This window comes from Muntiacus reevesi, chromosome 1, assembly GCF_963930625.1.
Source record: "Muntiacus reevesi chromosome 1, mMunRee1.1, whole genome shotgun sequence".
In the NCBI taxonomy this organism is placed as follows: domain Eukaryota; kingdom Metazoa; phylum Chordata; class Mammalia; order Artiodactyla; family Cervidae; genus Muntiacus; species Muntiacus reevesi.
The window spans coordinates 95,947,974-95,966,590 of record NC_089249.1 but is presented as its reverse complement, the minus strand read 5'-3'; the positions used below and the strand labels follow the sequence as shown (position 1 = coordinate 95,966,590).

The following is an 18,617-nucleotide window of genomic DNA, read 5'->3' as shown; positions in this document are numbered from 1 at the left end:
ATGAAAGTAATTTTCACAGGCTATTTGAGACATAAGCCCCATAAGCCCGTGTAGACATAAAGATACGAATGAGGTTGGCTGAAGAAACAAGGTAGGCCCGGAGCTGTCCACTCGCTTCCTGCCCTCGGGGCTCTCCAGGACCGAGGCTCTTTCCCCCAGTCTGCAGAGGGCGCTGTGGGCGAGCCGCCGCATTGCCGGCGGCGTCCCGGGGAGGAGCCTCTGCCGCATCCGCGGCCGCCTCCGCGATCGCAAACCCGGAAGACTTGCCCTGGCAGCTGGGAGTGTGCGGCTGCGGGGCGCCGCCATGCAGTCTCTGGAGGTAGGTCTGGTTCTCGCTCCGCCGAGGGAGCCGAGACTGACCCGCTGGCTGCGGAGAGGCAGTGGGATCTTGGCGCATCTGGTCGCTGTGGGCTTCACCATCTTCCTGACTGTGCTGTCCCGGCCAGGAACAAGTGAGTGTGCTGGGAGGGGCGGGGCCAGGAAAGGGGGTGGAGCCTAGATGTCGGAGGGGCTGCGCTTGGAGCGCTAAGAGGCGTGGAGTGGGGACTCAGTGGATGGGCGACTGTGGAGGGGTAGTAAGGGCGTGGTGGGGCGTGGCCCTGGGGGTGGGTCCTGGAAGGGTGAGGCTTTGGGTACTGGGAGGATAGGAGAAGCCTGAAGTGAACTAACTGAACTTGCTAGGTTGTCACCAGCAGAGCCCCTCACGGATGCTACGAGTAAAGGAGGGAGGCCAAGGTTTATTTTAGGACTGGGCTGGTAGCTGCGAAGTGCTGAATGGGGAATCAAGGCCATACTGGTATGTTTGCCTTCTTGGTTGCTCAGCCTAAAGCCCTTTGGCTGCACCACTTTGGAGGTCCTGATTCCTGATTAGGGTTGAAGACACTACACTGACCTTTCCCCTCCCGACCAGATTCTTCGGGCTCCAGCCAGCCACAGGGTCAGAACCAATGGTACCCCGCCGTCAGTCTGTTCTCTTTGATTCTTAGGTCTTTTCTCCTGGCACCCTGTATTCATGGCCTTGGCGGTGAGTTTGGGTGATTGGTTTGGCTATGCCCCTAAGGAAGCATCTAGCCTTTTAGAAGGCTTAACCTTTCTTTGGCTCAGAGAGGTGGGGGGAAATACCCAGGGCCCCGTCTTTCCTTGCAACCACTGAGGTCAGGAAACATGGAGGGCTGGGCTATAGGTAATCAGGTGATATAACGGGGTGGGAGGGCATGGAAGATACCATTATTTTCTCCACTCTGGGCCGGAAAAGAGGAAGTGGAAGGGGCCTTATCCAGTTGCTCCCCACCCCCAGAGTTCAGGAGAAAGCTTAACTTTTGCTGTTCCCATTGGTCAAGAAATGAGAGTCCTTGCTATTGAGGATGTGGGGCGGGGTGGGGGTGTGGGGCATGGATGTCAGCCTGAATGATGACACTTCCACTCAAGCGTGGATTCCCAATTCTGCCCACAAATGCCTACCTGTGAGGCAGGTGGTCCTGGTGGGAGTTCTTTAGCCCCCACCCTTTGTCTTCCTTGTTTGGATGTATGAGGCCACCTCCCTTTTTTCAGGCCTCTGAGCCGGGCCTGAGGCTCACTGGCCCTCTCCTGTGTTCACAGTTCTGCCTCTGCATGGCTGAGGCCATCCTGCTCTTCTCGCCCGAGCACTCCCTGTTCTTCTTCTGCTCCCGAAAGGCCCGGATCCGACTCCACTGGGCAGGGCAGACCCTAGCCATCCTCGGTGCAGCCCTGGGCCTGGGCTTCATCATCTCCAGCAGGACCCGCAGTGAGCTGCCCCACCTGGTGTCCTGGCACAGCTGGGTAGGGGCTCTGACATTGCTGGCCACTATCGGCCAGGCACTGTGTGGACTTTGCCTCCTGTGTCCCCGGGCAGCCAGGGTCTCAAGGGTGGCTCGTCTCAAGCTCTACCATCTGACATGTGGACTGGTGGTCTACCTGATGGCTACAGTAACAGTGCTTCTGGGCATGCACTCTGTGTGGTTCCAGGCTCAGATCAAAGGTGCAGCCTGGTACCTCTGCCTGGCGCTGCCCCTCTATCCAGCCCTGGTAGTAATGCACCAGATCTCCAGCTCCTACTTGCCAAGGAAGAAAATGGAAATATGAGTGCCTCCAACCTCTGAATTGAAATGGGACACTTGACTTGGACTTCACTAGCTCCTTTAGTGACCTTCAGGGATCCACTTCAGAAGGGGTAGGGTTTTTGTATGTCTTAGCTGGGGTGGAGGCTGCAGAAACCCAAGCTGCCATTGCTGACAGATGACTCAGTGGGCCAAAATGGGGAAATGGATGGGGCACAAGTGACAGGTGATGGGGAGCTTGATCCTGAAGCCTCCACTCTTGATGGGAGAGAGTGTTGGGTGGTGCTGATTTCTTGCTTGCATGCCTAATGAAAAATTGGATTCCTGTAACTTATGAGTGGCAGCAGCTCTTTGGGTCACTTTGAGAAAGCAGTGTAGTGGAGAGAGCCAATGTACTTTTTTTTTTTAATGGGTATGGTCCTTATAGGCTCTGTTGTGCAACCTTATGTGAGTCCAGTGTCTCAGGGACTCAGTTTCCTCATCTGTGTAATGGGCGATTGTTTCTAAACAATCTCTCCTAGCATTCAGTGTCTGTCAAGTTGATGTCACAGAGCATCTTCCCGGCCCTGAACCATGGCTGGACCACTCATCAGACTCAGGGTGTAATTCTCACATTCATTGTCTCCTTACCACTCTAGAGGGGCCAATATGGTCTCCTGGCTTTCCAAGAACCTGTGCTGACTTGGCCCCTGACAAAGTATCAGCGGCTGTGGAGAGAAGGGCCCAGGTGAAGGTCTCCAGAACACCAAGACAGTAAGGGCCATAAAGGCACCTTAAACTTTTGGAGGAGCAGAAAGGCATTGACTTAACCAGGCTTTGGCTCCTGGCTGGGTGTCTTAGCCCAGCTAAGAACTTCCTTCAGCTAACCTTGGGATCTGGGCTTGGGGCCGCAGGATGTCCATTCTCAGTGGCAGAGCAGTCCTGAGCATCTCGTGTTTTGCCCTTCTTAGGGCTTGGGTCCTTGCCTTAGCACATAGCTTCCTGGAGCTATTCCAAAGCTTTTAGAACAAAGAAAAAGCCAAGGAAATGGGACAGGGCGCTTCTGATCTAGAGAAAACAGTCTCCCTGGTTCTTCTCCCCTCATCAGCTAAGCTTCCCTTCAGTATCGTCTCTTGCCAGCTCTTTGGCCCAGGAGGGGGCTGAATTTGGTGCCAGCTGGCAAATGAGGGCTGGGCTCTCTTCCCTGCAGAGACCCCTCCTCATTCCAGACTGAAAGTAGTTCTGCAGACTGCCCTCATCCCTCGTTGGTGAGAGTTAAATGTTACATTGGTTAACTATGGTCTGGCTCATTCAAGGAGTTGCGGCCTCCATTGTGGTGGTTGGCGGTGGTTTAGTTGCTAAGTCGTGTCTGACTCTTGCGACCCCATGGACTGTATGCTGCCAGGCTCCTCTGTCCCTTGGATTGGGACCTTCATAGATCATGGTGAAAACTGAGAATGGCCAAGCCTGGAAAGCAGTGTTGACGCAGGTAGAGAGAGCTCAGTGGGAACTCTGGGAGACCTGTGGAGTAGGGCCTAGAATTTGAGGCCCCAGGGGCAGGGGGAGGTGTTCCTAGATAGCAATAGTTTGTATATCCCAGGCCTTTAGAAGATTCCAGACCTCCTCCCTGGGTGACTCAGCAGCAGGGAGCTCGGTATGATTCGACAGGACAGGCTTGAGTATGGCAGGGGCAGAAGGATCCTCAGAGCAGACTCTGCTGGGTCAGATGGCATCTCCTAGGAGCACCCCAGATCCTGGGCATCTCAAGGGGACCCCTGCTGATTATTCCTGTCTCTTTCATTGCCCTTTTTCGGCTTTCCAGCTCTCCACTGTGGTCTGACCTTGGGAGAGATGGCTACTGGGGCTGCATGGAGGAGATGGTCACCTCGGGTCATTCTGGCCAGGGACTCCCTCTCTGCTGGCCCATACAGTCAGTGCTGGGAGTCTCCCTCTGTCTCCAGCAGGGTAGGAAGGCCGGGTGAGCTTGCTTGGGGAGCCAAGCAGGCAACACCAGAGAGCCTGAGCCTGCCTGAGGTGTTGCCTCCTCCCAGGTGGTGCGGGGGATGGTGGGCGGGCAGGCGGGCTGACAGCCGGCAGTTTGCGTGGGCAGTGCCAGCTGATGTCTATTCCCAGCCCTGGGAGGAAGGGGGAAGTCATTTATATTCTGCAGGAGGAAGGGGTCCCAGCTGTCACTTCTCTGACCGGTAGGCCCCAAGTGGGGGTGGGCAGGGGCACAGGTGGTCTCTGCTTGCTTAGCCAGTCTGACTGCAGCAGTGGGAGGAGGTCACCAGGAGGAGCCCTTTTTCCCAGCTGGCCGGATTGTGGAGGGACTTCCCTCCCCTCCCCTCCTTGCTCCTTCCATCACCACCTGCCCTCCCATCTTAGGGCAGCAACTGGACAGCCATTAGACCTCAGTGCCAAGGCACTCTTCCTCCAGCTGGGATCTCGGTGGCTGGTGGCTGCATATGCCTCCTGCTTGTGTTTCCTCCCCCTGCACCCTCTGTCCTCCGCTACCATCCAGTGTCTCTCCATCTGGGGTATTATCTGGGCTCCTCAGAAATGAGGCAGAGGCCTTGAAGGAGAAACAAATGGCTGCCCTTTTGCCCTTGTCTGACTGAGCAAAGCTGCTCTAGCCAGCCTCTTTTGCCTTTAAAAATAAAAGCCAGGGTGCTCGAGACTTTTTTAAATTTCCGTGTCATTTGCACAAATTTGCATATCAGGCTCACTAAGTCCTGATTCCAAATATGATTACATTCAAACTCAACCTTGAGGACATTAGAAATATAGATGGTTTTTGTATCCAAATCCAGATGGTAATAGGATTACCATTCTGGATTCAGATACCACACCCAAGCCCCCATCTTTCCCTTGCCCACCCTTTCCCCTCCATGCTCCACTCCCCCACCCTCACCCCCCACTGGGGGTGGTGTTGAATGGCAGGAGCTCTGTGTGGGGAAGTCTCCCAGCCTCACCTGGGCTTTTCAACTGCATTAAAGGTATCTCTTGCCAGGCTGTGCCGCCTCCTAGCCCCACCCTCTCACAGGGCACCCCCACCCCTCCCCACTCCCTGACACTAGCCTGTCCCCCCCCCCATCACACCAGGCACGGCTGCCATGGGTCTTGTTTTTAAAACCTCACTGTCGGAGATCCAGGCATTCTCCCAGAGCCAGCTGGCTGCTATGCCAAGGTCTGCTCAGAGTTAATAATAATCATTAGCTGAACAGGGCTGGGGCCTTTCAGCTCCAGATCTCCAAACACTTGCAGACTGAGTCAGCCAGCCCTCACCTTCCCCCTCTTCCTGGGCAGCAGAACGAGGAGGGGTCAGGAGTCTTACCTCCCAGCCATGCTTTGAGCCTTCTTTCCTCTTGGAAGCATCCCTGAACATCCTCTGAGTAAACCAATCAGGTCTTTTCACTTGACAAAAGGACACAGTGTATGCTTCGCTGACACCGGTAGTGGCATTGGTGGTTGTTGACCTTGAATCTCTAGTACTCCTGCCTGGCCTTCTGTTGACCTGTCTTGGCCTCCAGGGGATACCCCTGACTCCCCCAGCATTTCTGATGACTCTCTGCAGGCTTAGGGAGCAGGGAGGCTCCTGGTTTAGTGCTCCCGCTGCCCCTGCATCTGGTTGGCATAAAGAGCCTATGTATCATGAAGTGAAAAGCACATCGATCCGGGAGCTAGGAAACTTGCAGTCTGGGTTTACCCAGCCCCTGACACTGGTGTGGCCACAGGCAAATCACTTACTGCATGACCTGTCTCACAGGGATGTTGTGAGCGCTAGATGACAGAATGCATGTTAACAGGCATTGGGATGTTCAAAGTAGTAAACACATGCAAACAGGTGGCTTATTATGTTCCTGTCCTTATCTTGTACTCATTCCTGGCTCTGGGTTTTATGCTTCTTTTAGGGAGGCAATAAATAGTTATGGATAATGATGCTTAGGGGATCCAAGTCTCAGAGAGGTTGTGTTGCTGGCCACCGTCAGAGAACACAGACATTTCCTCCTAGATGCAACGTCAGGAGTGCAATGGAGGCTATGACTCTAGTGAAACTTGTCCTAAGTTGCCGCCAGCTGATGTGTTCAAGTCATGGGGCTGATTGCAGATCTGGAGTCAGTCCAGTTAAGCCCCAGGTCCAGCCTGGAGCTCCTGATTGCAAGTCTATCTAAGTTTCTCCTGGCTAATCCTGCTCTTCGGAGGGAAAGGTGGAGCGGACAGGCCAGGAAGGGAGGAGCAGCAGTGGACCCACACTGCCACACCAACTCTCTGGCTGCTCCCGTCCCCACAGGCTGCCTCAGGCCCTCACCCAGGGTGGAGGTGGGAAGCTGTGAGGCACAGCCCCTGGCTTGTTCACACCTTTGTTTCTCCTTCCTTGTTTCAGACTCTCGGAGGAGGATCACCGTCCTTTCCTCCTCAAAGGACATCACTGAAATTAACACACACACATGCACATGCACCATGAATGTTTTAACTTGAGGATACTTTGCATTCCATTGGTCTGAGAACAGTCAGCAGTCTTCCTCTAGAAGACACAGAGAGGCAGGCACCATAGTAGCACAGAGGCTTCAGTATTTTTTAATCTTGGGTGTTCCGCCCCCCCGCCCCCCACCTCCATCCTGGGATCCAGGAATGAAACACTGATCAGGCATTGTGGTCGTGGCCTCAACTGTCACCAGTGTAGACACAGGGAAGACACAGCTGAAAGGCAGGACAGGGCCCCAGAACTGCTCTGGAGGGTGATTTAACGTAGATGGTCTCCACCTCAGCTTAAAGCAGGCAGATTCCCTCCAGTAAGACAACCTTCTCCCTACCCACCCACTCACCCCGAAGCCTTGACTAACTCACCAGCGTGCAGGGAATAAGTCCCAGTTTTAATTCTACCTGCTTCTATCAGAATTTCCTAGATTTTGTAAAACCTCTTTTGAAAGCATTTTAAGTAGCTACTTCAGGTGATTCTATCCTCTGGTATCAGAGGATTCAACTCTGTCTCGCTGAGTATTCATGAGGCCCCCCAGCACCCTTGTCTTTCAGGCAGATTCCCCCTTATCTCCCAGTGCTTTCTAAGGATTCCCAGGACTGGGCTAGACCTTTCTACTGAGGTCTACACACCTAAAGCAAGCTACGGCCAAGGGAAGGAGCAGTGGGAAGTGAAGGGAAAGCGGCATGAAGTTCTATCCAGCTGCAGTACCCCCTAACCTGTGTGTATTTGCAAACACATATGCATACAAGCCTCCAACTCTGGGGTCAATGACTCTTCCTTTATGTGTGCTAGTGCTATAGGGCACCTGGAAGTCCTTGCAGGGTCCTACGTCCTAAAGGTTGGTTCTCTCCACACCCGCTGTGACTCTGGGACTATAACCAGGCTGATGTCAACTGGAAGGCCTCAGGGCAAGTCTAAGTATCTTTACCACTTGATTTCCACACAGCAGGCTATATGCCTGATGATGGGGCCTGATGTGGCAGCTGCTTTAGCTTTCCTCTCTCAACCCCGGGGAGAGGAAGCATCCTGCGTAGGCTCCCTGTAGCCAGATCAAACAAGCTGACCATACCCCTGTATGGGTCTGAGTCTTTTCTGCAGGGTGGGGCAAATGAAGCTTCCCCAGTGGTTGCTTCAGAGACAACATAAGGGGGTCCAAGAGTTACAAGCGCAGAAAGGGAAGGAGTTGAGAGATCAGATGGAAGAGAGATCAGGCTGGCCAATCCACTGAACTCTCATTTTCTGTTCTAAAAGATAACCATCGTATTAACCTTTTCTGTTCTCCCGCAGCGCCACCTAAGAGGAGCTAGGGAACGAGCCGCAAGACACGGCAGACCAAATGGCACATCTTGGCCAGAATTTATGGAACTTCATGGGGGACTGGCAGGGGGATGGGGAGGGTTGAAGAGATGTAGCCTTGGGATGACAGAGGAAGGAGTATCAAAACTTCCTAGGCGCAGAGACAGGGCTTGACACAGGCCAAAACAGAGGGGAGGATTTTCAGTAGGCTTCTTCCCCAGACCGGTTCTCTTTACCAGCTCGTCCTCTGGGCTAAACTCAGCCATAGCAAAAACTGCTTTGAAAAGATTAAAAAATACCAAATATATGTAGATTCTGGGGGTGCCCTGGCATCAACATCTGTCATTTCATTGACTGCCAAGGTTGATATGTCTGATGTGACTGGCTGTGAGGTGTCTCCATCCCTCACTCTTTAGTTGTTCCCTCATGAAAAGAAAAAGACAACTTTCCAGACAGAAGAGGACCGCCCTTCAGTCAAGATTTTATCAGTGTAATAAAGGAGGTAATTATTCAAATTCTGATTCTTTATTTTTTCAGCCGCACTGCATGGCTTGAGGGATGTTAGTTTCCCACCCAGGGATTGAACCCAGGCAGGCCCTGGGCAACTTCTAACCACTGGACCACCAGGGAATTCCCCCAATTTTGATTCTTTTCATTTCTTTTTTTGTTATACCACTTCCCCTCCCTTTTGGGAATCTACCATGACAATACCCTTCCAGAAGTACCAAGAGAATAGCCAAAGAAACTGCCTATTCAGAGATCAGTAGAATCTGGGCCAATTTACGATAGGCTGTCTCCTGTAACAAAAAAGCAGGGACTGCATTTCTCTGTTCAGTGCAATGCTAGGACACATTACATTGTCAATGAATATTCATCTGCCCATTAGACTAATATACTTTAAGCCAAACTAAGATGGTTACCACTCACAACATGAACATATATTGGTAATAATCAAAATACTGTGGACCCAAGCTGCTCACCATCATTTCTTTTAACCCAATTCAAACATTTTCCACGGTACAGTTTGTAGGCTTGATCCAGACTTTCAAGAGGGCTCTTCAGGGAGACAACCCTCCTCCCCAGGGATCCAGAAAGCCTTCATTAGCTACAGTCTCTAGCCCCAAGTCATGGAATTTCTAGACTCTCTCCTGCTAAAGTGTCAATGACATTTCTTTTGAGAACATTGGGTTGGCAAATTTGTCTGCTGGCCAAAACCAACTTGCTGCCTGTTTTTTTGTGGTCTGTGAACCTGTAAGAGTTTTTGCATTTATATATGGTTGAAAAAAAACCCTCAAATACATGTTACAATGATGTGAAAATCACATTTCAATGTCCATAAATAAAGTTGACTGGAACAGAGCCACTGTTTGTGCACTTTCTATACCTTCCTGCCACAACGGCACCACTGAGGAGCTGTAACAGAGACTATATGGGCTGCAAACTCTAACATGTTTCACGTCTGGCTCCTCACAGAAAAGGCTGGCTGACCCCTGGTCTATCTTCATGCCTCGATGTGGACTCTACCCATGCCCTCATAGCAGCATTTAACTATTCTCCCCCTAGACAGGTTGCACCCTTCCGAGGTACTGTGAACCCTCCCCACAGGCTGAAAAGATAAACCAGTCACAGACTACGCCAGAAAAGAGACTCAAGCCAGGTTTTAATGATCATTGTCTAGTTTTCAGAGCCCAGAGGCTCCAAGGTTTGCCAGCCTGGGAGCACACAAGTGGAAGGACTAGGATCCTGGACATGGGGAGGCCTGCTCACTTCGCCAGCAGGGCTACAAGGAAGTACAGAGGTAAGGACACACGGAAAACTGGAATCAGTCGCCTTCACTCTCCCCAGCTGGGGTCTCCCCACTCCTGGCTCCTTCCTAGGAGCCTCATAAATACAGGGAAAGAAAGAAAGATCAAAAACAATCACACAGATTGTACAGCCCTGACATACTCTGTCTCCAGGGACACCTGCTTCCTGGGAGACATCTCTGGTTGACTGATGGGGGTGGGGGTGATCGCTTGACCTTTTCTTATAACCAGACCTGGCAGTTTCCTACACAGGGTTCCAGTGAGCTTACATCTGCTGAGTCCCTAATCCTTCAAGTAGAAAGCAACCGTTGGATTCTAGTCACTGAAACCATGGGAAGAGGCCAATCAGTTCAGTCTCTTGGTGGGGAAGACTAAGAGCCTCATACCCTAAACTGGGTAGGACTTAGGAAGAAAATGGCCTTCCTAGTCCTTGGGAACTCAGGATGTCCAGAGAAACTACTTCATCTGACATCCACTTGAAAGATTTTCAGAGCCCTTGATGATGCCTAGAGGGGAAGCTGCTGCCAGGAGGTGAGATTTTCTCTGATAAGTCTGAGGAGGGGGTCCTGGTTCCTATAGCTTCAGTGTCAGAATCTTTAGAAGTCTCTGGAATACGACCACACAACTTTTCCCTCCTGCCCCTGGCTTACTAGGGCAGTTAACATAGGAAGAACAACTTACAGCTGCTTGGTCCCCTGCCAGTGTTCTGGAACTGTCACTGACCTAGTTTTCCATTTATTTCTGACATACCATTACTCTAAGGAAGGTTTCTGAGGAGTCTGAAGAGCCAGCTTGCTCCTCATCAACCCTTCTCTCAAGGTCTTCAACCTGAAGTTTTCCTAACTCTGAGCTTTATGGACTGCCACAGAGATGTGGGTGAAGATTGAGGCAGTTCAGAAATCAAAAGTACAAAAGTTTGTATCTGCAGAGCCTGGCGTGGTCACAGTCTCTCCTACAGGGCAAGAAAAGTATGTGCATGAAGTTGTGCACATAAGTAGAAACCACTCTGAAAGTAGACATTAGTGGGGACTGAGGAATCGTCCTGATGGAAGTCAAGGTGCTGGAGTGCATGCAGGCCTATAAGCATGCATCCCTATGAGCATGCAAGTACTTGAGGGAAATGCTGCACCTCTCTCGACAAAGCTAGGTTACTAATAAAGGATGGACAGCGGTCTTGACATCCCAGGGACAAGGGGAAGATGTTGAGTTCCAGTCCCCACCTCGGATCTTAACAGGCAGGGGAGTTAGGACCTCCTAGCAAGCAGCCTTCACCCACAGGTAAATGACACTTCTTGGAACCTAAACAGCAGATCGGAAAACTGGAAGAGCTGGAGAACTTCCAAGGACGGGGACTTGGTAAGAGAGAGGGGACAGACTGAAAAGACCAACATCAGAGAACATTTTCACCTTTGCCCTTCATGTCCCCTTGCCAAAGCTCAGAGCCTCCAACCCCCGGGGCCTGCAGTAGAGTCGAAGGAAGTGGCCACCTCTATGCCCAAAGTATTCTGCCACTTTGATGGAATGGAATGTTGGGCCTGTTCTGAAGTGCCTCTGGCCTGACAACTGTGCACACCTCTGGCTGAGAGGGTCTCCTTCTGAAAGTTTAGTGCCACTGACTGTCTCTGTTACAAGACTGCTTGGAACCTTGCAGAGAGGGCAGAACTCTAAGCCACCCTCCAAACCACCATTCCTCTGTGGCAGGGACCACTTGATTCCAGCTCCGCAGATGATGAATCCCATGCTCCAGCTCTGCAGCAGGGGTGAGATCTCTAAGAGAGGAGCAAGGCGGCTTTGTCAGCACAAAGGAGATGTCTGCCTGTTCCCCTCCATCCCTGAGCCCAAGCTAACCCAGCTGGGGCCAGACTTCTTGGACTCCTTCTTTTGCAGAGCAGCATATTAGGGAATACTCAGAATTCTACCTGAGCCTATCAGGAGAATGAATGAAGAGATGGCATACACAGAAAATCAGGTAGATCCTGCTAGATGCTGGATGCTACGTAACAGTGGCTGGTTTACCCTCCACCTCCTCGTGCAAAGAGGCCCTCATCCCATCTCTATGGCAGGCATCCACAGACACTCTGCTTCCAGCACCCCACACCTTGATCTGCTACATGGGTGCTGGGAATCAGATGCTAACCAAGAGTTTCACCAACCGGTTCCAATCTGGAGTTTATCCCCCATCTACAAGTTTTGTGCTGGCATCTATACTGTCACAGGGACCCCTTGGTTCATGCTGTACCCCTCTGCGCCACTGATCCCAGGACAAGACACAGATACTGCGTCTCATACTGTTGCCATATCTGACAGACAACAGGCCAAGCTCCTGCAAAAGACCCATGCACCCAGGGCTCCTCTGGAAAGAGGAAGGTGTTCCTGGGAAGTCTTACAACAGCTCTGGGGAATGTTATTGAGGTCCCAGCCTTTTCCTGACTTCTTTTCCCAAAGTTTTCCCATTTCCCCAGCTGTGACGCGTGACTTCCTGGCCAAGGAAGACAATCTAGCTCTTCCCCAACGTGGCTCCTGTGGAAGCTCCCCCCAGTACACACAACATCACAAGTGTGGGTGGGCAGAGAAAGGAAAAAAGTGACTCTTTTTCCTGAATGATTTTCTCTGAAGGAGCTAGGGATGACCTCAAAAAGTTTAGGGGATCTGCTCTTTCCCCCCTTACCTCATTCCCACCAGCAGACACCCTCTTCTTCCACCACCTTGAGAACTGTCAGGGCTCTGGGAAGGGGTGTCATATTTGCCTGAGGATTAGTATATCCACATTTGAAAATCATGACAGCCACACCCTGCTTGGGGTCTTGCCTGCTGTTGTACCCACGGACAATTCCCTTGAGTTCGAGGGGAACCCGCTCCCTTGGGCAGCTAGCCCTCTCTTCCATCCCCTCACATCCTTCAAGGGCGCATTACCTCTCCCGGGGCAGAATCTCCCCACCAACCCATTCTGCTCACACCACAATGGGCGTATCAGAGAAGACCGAGCTGACCGATTCTGGGTCCGACATCCTCCGCTGGCCCTTGCCTGTCGCCTCAGGCACTGGCAGGGTGTTGCCCGGCTTGAGCTTGCCGTTTTGACCCTGCGCAGGTCCAGCAGGTTCCAGGAAGGCCACCCGCCGGTCAAAACCATCATCCTTGTCCCCGCCAGCCATAGGGTCGTGGTTGGGTGTGGTACTAAGCATGGAAGAACTGAGGCTGTCTGCCTGATGGCTGGAAGGTTTCTCGACACCCCGGCACCAGCAGCGGCACGGGGTGAGGTACAGGTATATGAGGACCAGGACTACACTGAGAATACAGCCCACAAGGGTGGTATAGGCTGTGTTGAGGGTGTCATGGTGTCCGTGCAAGGTGAAATTGTACACTTTCAACTCCACAGACAGGGTCTCATTGAAAGCCTCCCCCATGGCATAGCAGGTATACACACCCCCGTGCTCGATCTGCACCCGATGGAAATGAAGACTGCCATCCTTGGACACGGTCACCGTGCTGTTGGCCACCTCATCCAGCACCCGTTCATTGCTGGGTGTCACCCACACCTTGGTCATCCCCTGCTGCTTGGTGTCACACTTGATGGTCAAGGAGTCACCCAGGTGGGCCTCCCAGGCACGCTCCTTGTACTCGCTGCAGTTGAGGAAACTCAGGTTGAAGACATTGTGCAGTTTCTTGGCGCTCATGCAGTACAGGTCCTCCTGAAAGTCCATCACGGAGCTCAGCTGCCGGTACTGCCAGTGGGAAAAGAGCTGGTAGAGCTCGCAGTCGCAGTGCAGGGGGTTGTTGTGCAGGTACAGCCCATTCTTGATCCAGGCGGGCAGCTTCTGCAGGTCAGGCAAGGGTAAGTTCTTCAGCTTGTTGGAGGAAAGGTCCAGGAGCGTTAGTTTGGGGAGCTTGGCTCCTTCCTTGACCAGCTCCAGAGGGAAGCGGGAGATCTGGTTCTGACTCAAGTAGAGTTTCTGCAGCTGGGCCATGTCATCGAAGGCGCAGCGGTCCACTGCCATGATGTGGTTATTGTAGAGCAGCAGCACCTCTAGGACCTGCAGTTCGCTGAACAGGAACTCATCCAGCGTCCGCAGCTGGTTGGAGGAGAGGTCCAGGTAGCGCAGGTTGGGAACCGGGGAAAAGGCCTCAGAGGAGATGAAATTCAGGTGGTTGTGGCTCAGCAGCAGGGAGTGCAGGTGGGTCAGGCGCGTGGGGGTCCACTCGGCCCGCAGACGGCTCAGGTTGTTGTGGCTGAGGTCCAGGAGGGCGGTGTAGCTGGGCAGGGAGTGGGGCACGTTGGGCAGCTGCTGCTTGGAGCAGCTGAGGATGTTGCTGGCGCACAGGCAGGCGGCAGGACAGCTCACCACCGGCCGGCCGGCTCTGGCCACCTCAAAGAGGAGCAGGAACAGGGACAGCAGCAGGAGCCAGAGGCCTCGCAGGTCTCGTGGGGGTTGCATAGTGTCACTGCGGAGGGCGAGGAAGGCCACAAGGACGATCTGGGAGGAAGTCACCCGGGCATGTTCTGGTGGGGTAAGGAAGGGTCACTTTCACTACAGGCTTAAGAGAGAGTATAGGTTTGTGGTCACCAGGGTCTCTAGGGGGAAAGAGACCAGTCTCCCTCCTTCCGCTCTCCTCCCCCCATCCAATCGCACCCCCCCCACCACCCGGTAGGGCTAGAAGAGAAAGGAAGCTATGCTGAGTTGTTCCCAGGTACCGTGCGGGCGATGGGCTCAAAATACCGGGACCGAGGAGGAGGTGAGCACAAGGGCCTACCAGGCTTGGGTAACAGGAGTGGAGGGCCGGGATCTCCTCGGATGTCAGGGGCTGTTGGGGTCATAGGGGTTGCTGGGCCCAGGTCTGGAGGCGGGGTCAGCAGAGCCTTTGGGGAGGAGCTGAAGGAAGGTCGACCCCGCACAAGCTGGGTAGGGCGAGTCCTAACCTGGCTGAAGGGGCCTGTTGAGGCGGGCTTCCCCCGGGACCTCTGATCACTGCACCTGCTCGGCGAGGAAGTGTCTCAGCCCATGGCGGGTCCGGGAGCTCCGTCGCGGCCTCCCCCAGCAGCGCCTCACCGGCTGGCCTGCCGCGGCGCCCGCCTTACGCAGGGGCCCGCTCCCGGTCACATCGCCTCCCAGGGACGCGCCGGGCTCCGCTCAGCTCCCCCAGCGCCGAGCCGTCGGAGCCCCCAGATCACGGCCGCCGTCTCCTGATCCTCCCGGCAGGCGCGCAGCGGTGCGGGGAGCTGGAGACGCAGCGATCAGAACGCAGGGAGCGGCGTGGGGGGCAGCGAGCACCGCGCGCGCGCGCCCGCCGCCGCCGCCGAGCCTCGGGGCGCGTGCGCGCGGCGGGGGCGGGGCGCACGTGCGTGTGTTTGTGTCGGAGCCGGGTGGGCGGCCGCGCGCTGCTCATTCCGTCTTAGAACAGGTCCCGACCTGGAGAAGAAAACTGTCTGGCCCTTTAGTTTTCCTATTACTTCTTCCACCTTTGCCCATCCCCTTCATCCCCCCACCCCGCACCCTTCTACTTACCAAAACCGCTCTCAGGAAAAGTAGGTCTAACTGAAGTGACTTCGCTGCAGTTGACTCCAGGCCAAGACGCGTCACATGTCTTCTAATTTTACAAATTAGAAAAATCTGGCTCAGCTCCCAGCTGTCAATGTTGGCGGGAAATTCATTAATCACGTTCCGAGGTCCTCCCTCCCCTCTCGCTAGGGTTGTGAAGTTCCAGCATTTTGGGAAAAGATTTGGAGAAGGGCCTTTTCCTTCAGACTTGCTGCCACGACTCATGGGGTACCACTGAAAGGGTAGAGCTCTATAACCTACAAGCTGGACGGGCAGGAGTAGGGGCACACCCTATGAAGCAATCTCTCGCTGTCACAAACACACACACACACGCACGCACGCACGCACGCATGCACACACACACACACAACCCGATTTCGTACAAGCCAGGGACAAGTTTCCATTTCTGGAAGCTCAAAAATCTTTCCCAGCCTGGGGGAACTCATTTCTCCCTTAGGCCTGGCCACGTGCCGTCTTCCTAAACCAGTATAATTTCTTTCGGTCCTTCATGGGTCAATTCCAGCATAGTTTCTCTGTTATCTAATCCTCAAAATGAAGGGGGTGGGAGGCTTGTCATCTTTAGAGTAATCCCTGAAACACCAAGAAGCTGTTAACCAGTGTGGGTTTTAGGGTTGGGCATGGAAGAAGGGCATATTAGCACAGTCTGGATCTTATAATTAAAACTTTAGCTATTCTTCAGGTGCTAGAACCTAAGGGAGAATTTACCTTCCTATTCTTTCTAGTTTCTTAGAACAGCAAGAGCAAGACTGAAATTAATGTCTCAATACATTAGCCTGCTAAGAGGTTTAAAAGGAAAGAATTTATATCTGTCACATATTTTACCATAAATGTAAGGGAATGTATTATCTCTTCAAGGGGTTATGTTGTTATTGTTAATTTGCTAAGCTGTGGCCAACTCTTTGTGATCCCATGGACTGCAGCACACAAGGCTCCTCTGTCCTCCAGTATCTCCCAGAGTTTGCTCAAATTCATGTCCATTGAGTTGGTGATGCTAACCATCTAATCCTCTGCTGCTCCCTTCTCCTTTTGCTTTCAATCCTTCCCAGTATCAGGGTCTTTTCCAATGATTGGGCTCTTTGCATCAGAGCATTGGAGCTTCAGCTTCAGCATCAGTCCTTCCAATGAATATTCAGGGCTGATTTCCTTTAGGGTTGACTGGTTTGATTTCCTTGTAATCCAAAGGACTCTCAAGAGTCTTCTCCAGCACTGCAGTTTGAAAGCATCAATTTTTCGGCTCCCAGCCTTCAAGGGTATTAGCATGTTAACCTTCTGCACAGTGTGAAAAGGTCTTTCCTGTTTATTTCAGGCATCAGTCATAAGATAGGGAAGGTATTGGGAGGGGGGTGGGAAATTTTGAAATCACTTTGGATTAGTTCTTTATTGCAACATAAAAATTACCCCAAAACTCAGTGTTTTAATATGAGAATATACATTTATTGTCTTTCACAGTTTCTGTTGGCCAGAGATTCAGGAGTGGCTTGAAAGGCAGTTCTGACTTGGTAGTTGCAGTCAAATGGAGCTACAGTCACTGGAAGGTTTGATTGGGGCTGGAGAATCAGCTTCTGCGAGGCTCAGTTCCATGGCTCGCTTGTATGATGGACTGGTTCTTGGCCAGAGGGCTTGACTTCTGTCCATGAAGGCTTCTCCATGAGACTGAATGAGTGTCCTCACAACATGGTAGCTAATTTCCCTCAGAGCAAGAGATCCAAGAGAGAACAAAGCAGAAGTCACCATGACCTAGCTTTCTGAGGTCACACCTGTCACCTCCACTTTGGTCACAAGGACCACTCCTGATTCATTTTTGCAGGAGACTACACAAAGGTATGAATACAGGAGGAGATGATCTTTGGAGGACATTCTTGGAGGCTGAATATGACATTCATCATCTCTAAAAATCGCGTCTATTTTTCAGTTTTGAAAAATTTCAAACATACACCAAAGAAAATAGTCCTATGAATGCCCATATACCCATCATCATATTTAATAATCATCAAGGGAATTTCATCATTTTATTTTGTAGAGGTACCCCTGAGAAACTCTTTTGCTTTCCACCCCATTTCCATATCCTGTATTAACTTTCCTTAGACCCAGTGTACCAGGGTTTCTCCTTTCCCTCTTTGCTATGTTTACGGATGGATGAGGGACAGATACAAAGAAGGTCTTTTATGCTGGACACTGGCCTCAGATGTGGGTGTCTGCAATTTGAAAAGGTCACCACAGATACGGTGGTCAATCCCTTAAAAAAAATTTTTTTTAAGTCATTCAGAAGTAACCTTGCCATTTTCAAATTTTAATGTGCATACAGATCACCTGGGGATATTGTTAACATGCAGATTCTGAATCCTTAGGTCTGGGGTCTGGTCTGAGATTCTGCATTTCTAAGAAGCTAATAACTTCTTGTGATGCAGACACTGCTAATCCACAGGGCACATTTTGAGTACCAAGGATCTGGAGCTATGACGTCCAAGACAGTAGCCACTAGCTACACATGGCTATTTAAATTAATTAAAATTAAATAACATTATAAATCGTTTCCTTAGTTGCCCCGTATTAAGCACTTAATGGCCACATTTGGCTAGCTACCCTTTTGAACATAATCATGGAAAATTCCACTGGATGGCACTGGTATAAAAATTGACTCATGATAGGTCTGCCACAGGTGCTTTCTAGACCAGAACAACCGTCTATTAATTCACAACAAAAAGAGGGCTTTGGCAGGATAAATAGCAACAGGTTATTTATAGTTCGTGTTTATTTCCTCTTGCTGGAGTGTGTCAACCCAGCGTTCCTAAGTACAATTTGAAAGGTTGTTTGTTCAGCTCAGCATTTGAGCAAAAAGGTTGGATATGTCTACCAGGTTATGAAACTGGATGAATTGCTTTTCTCTGTACTAGAAGTTTTTTTTTTCTTTTCTTTTTCGATAACTAGTACTGGGCACTTTAGTCAGAGCTGGTGAAAGACACCTTGTTAGGAAACTATGGTTTGACTTCTTTCTAAAGACTCCAGGCAGCTGGCCACCCTTGTTTTAGGGCAACACAGTCTAATTTGCTGGGCACACTTAGATGTTCTTTTCTTATATATATGTCGTTATGGGCTTCCCAGGTATAGTGGTAAAGAACCCATATGCCAATGCAGGAGATGTAAGAGACATGGGTTTGATCCCTGGGTCAGGAAGATCCCCTGGAGGAGGGCATGGCAACCTACTCCAGTATTCTTGCTTGGAGAATCCCATGGACAGAGGAGCCTGGCGGGCTACAGTCCATAGGGTCAGAGTCAAACATGACTGAAGCCACTTAGCGAGCGCACACACATATATTCTTATAAAACTTTTCATTTACAATTCTGTTTACATATCTGCTTTCCCATTAGACTGTAAGCTGTGTACAGAGAAGGGATTTACCCTTGGTCTGGCTCCTAATAG

The 18,617-nt window shown here is 51.6% G+C and overlaps 2 protein-coding genes across 4 annotated transcripts; one reads left to right on the top strand and one right to left on the bottom strand.

Moving 5' to 3' along the window:
• The first annotated feature begins 79 nt into the window (after positions 1-79).
• On the top strand, positions 80-9,195 carry CYB561D1 (cytochrome b561 family member D1). The gene is made up of 3 exons (XM_065907426.1): positions 80-452; positions 987-1,024; positions 1,600-9,195. Exons 1-3 carry the CDS (start codon positions 305-307, stop codon positions 2,101-2,103), a joined length of 690 nt encoding a protein of 229 aa, XP_065763498.1. The 5' UTR covers positions 80-304; the 3' UTR covers positions 2,104-9,195.
• Positions 9,167-14,939, bottom strand: AMIGO1 (adhesion molecule with Ig like domain 1). Of its 3 annotated transcripts, none has more exons than XM_065907396.1 (2): positions 14,557-14,939; positions 9,167-14,139 (listed from the first exon to the last, which is right to left on the bottom strand). In XM_065907396.1, the coding sequence occupies exon 2, from the start codon at positions 14,072-14,074 to the stop codon at positions 12,593-12,595; it is 1,482 nt and encodes a 493-aa protein (XP_065763468.1). In that variant the 5' UTR covers positions 14,075-14,139; positions 14,557-14,939; the 3' UTR covers positions 9,167-12,592. The 3 variants fall into 3 exon arrangements, with proteins under 3 accessions (XP_065763468.1, XP_065763485.1, XP_065763476.1); XM_065907413.1 differs by having other exon boundaries at positions 9,167-14,174; positions 14,612-14,939; XM_065907404.1 differs by having other exon boundaries at positions 14,612-14,939.
• Positions 14,940-18,617: the final 3,678 nt, after the last annotated feature.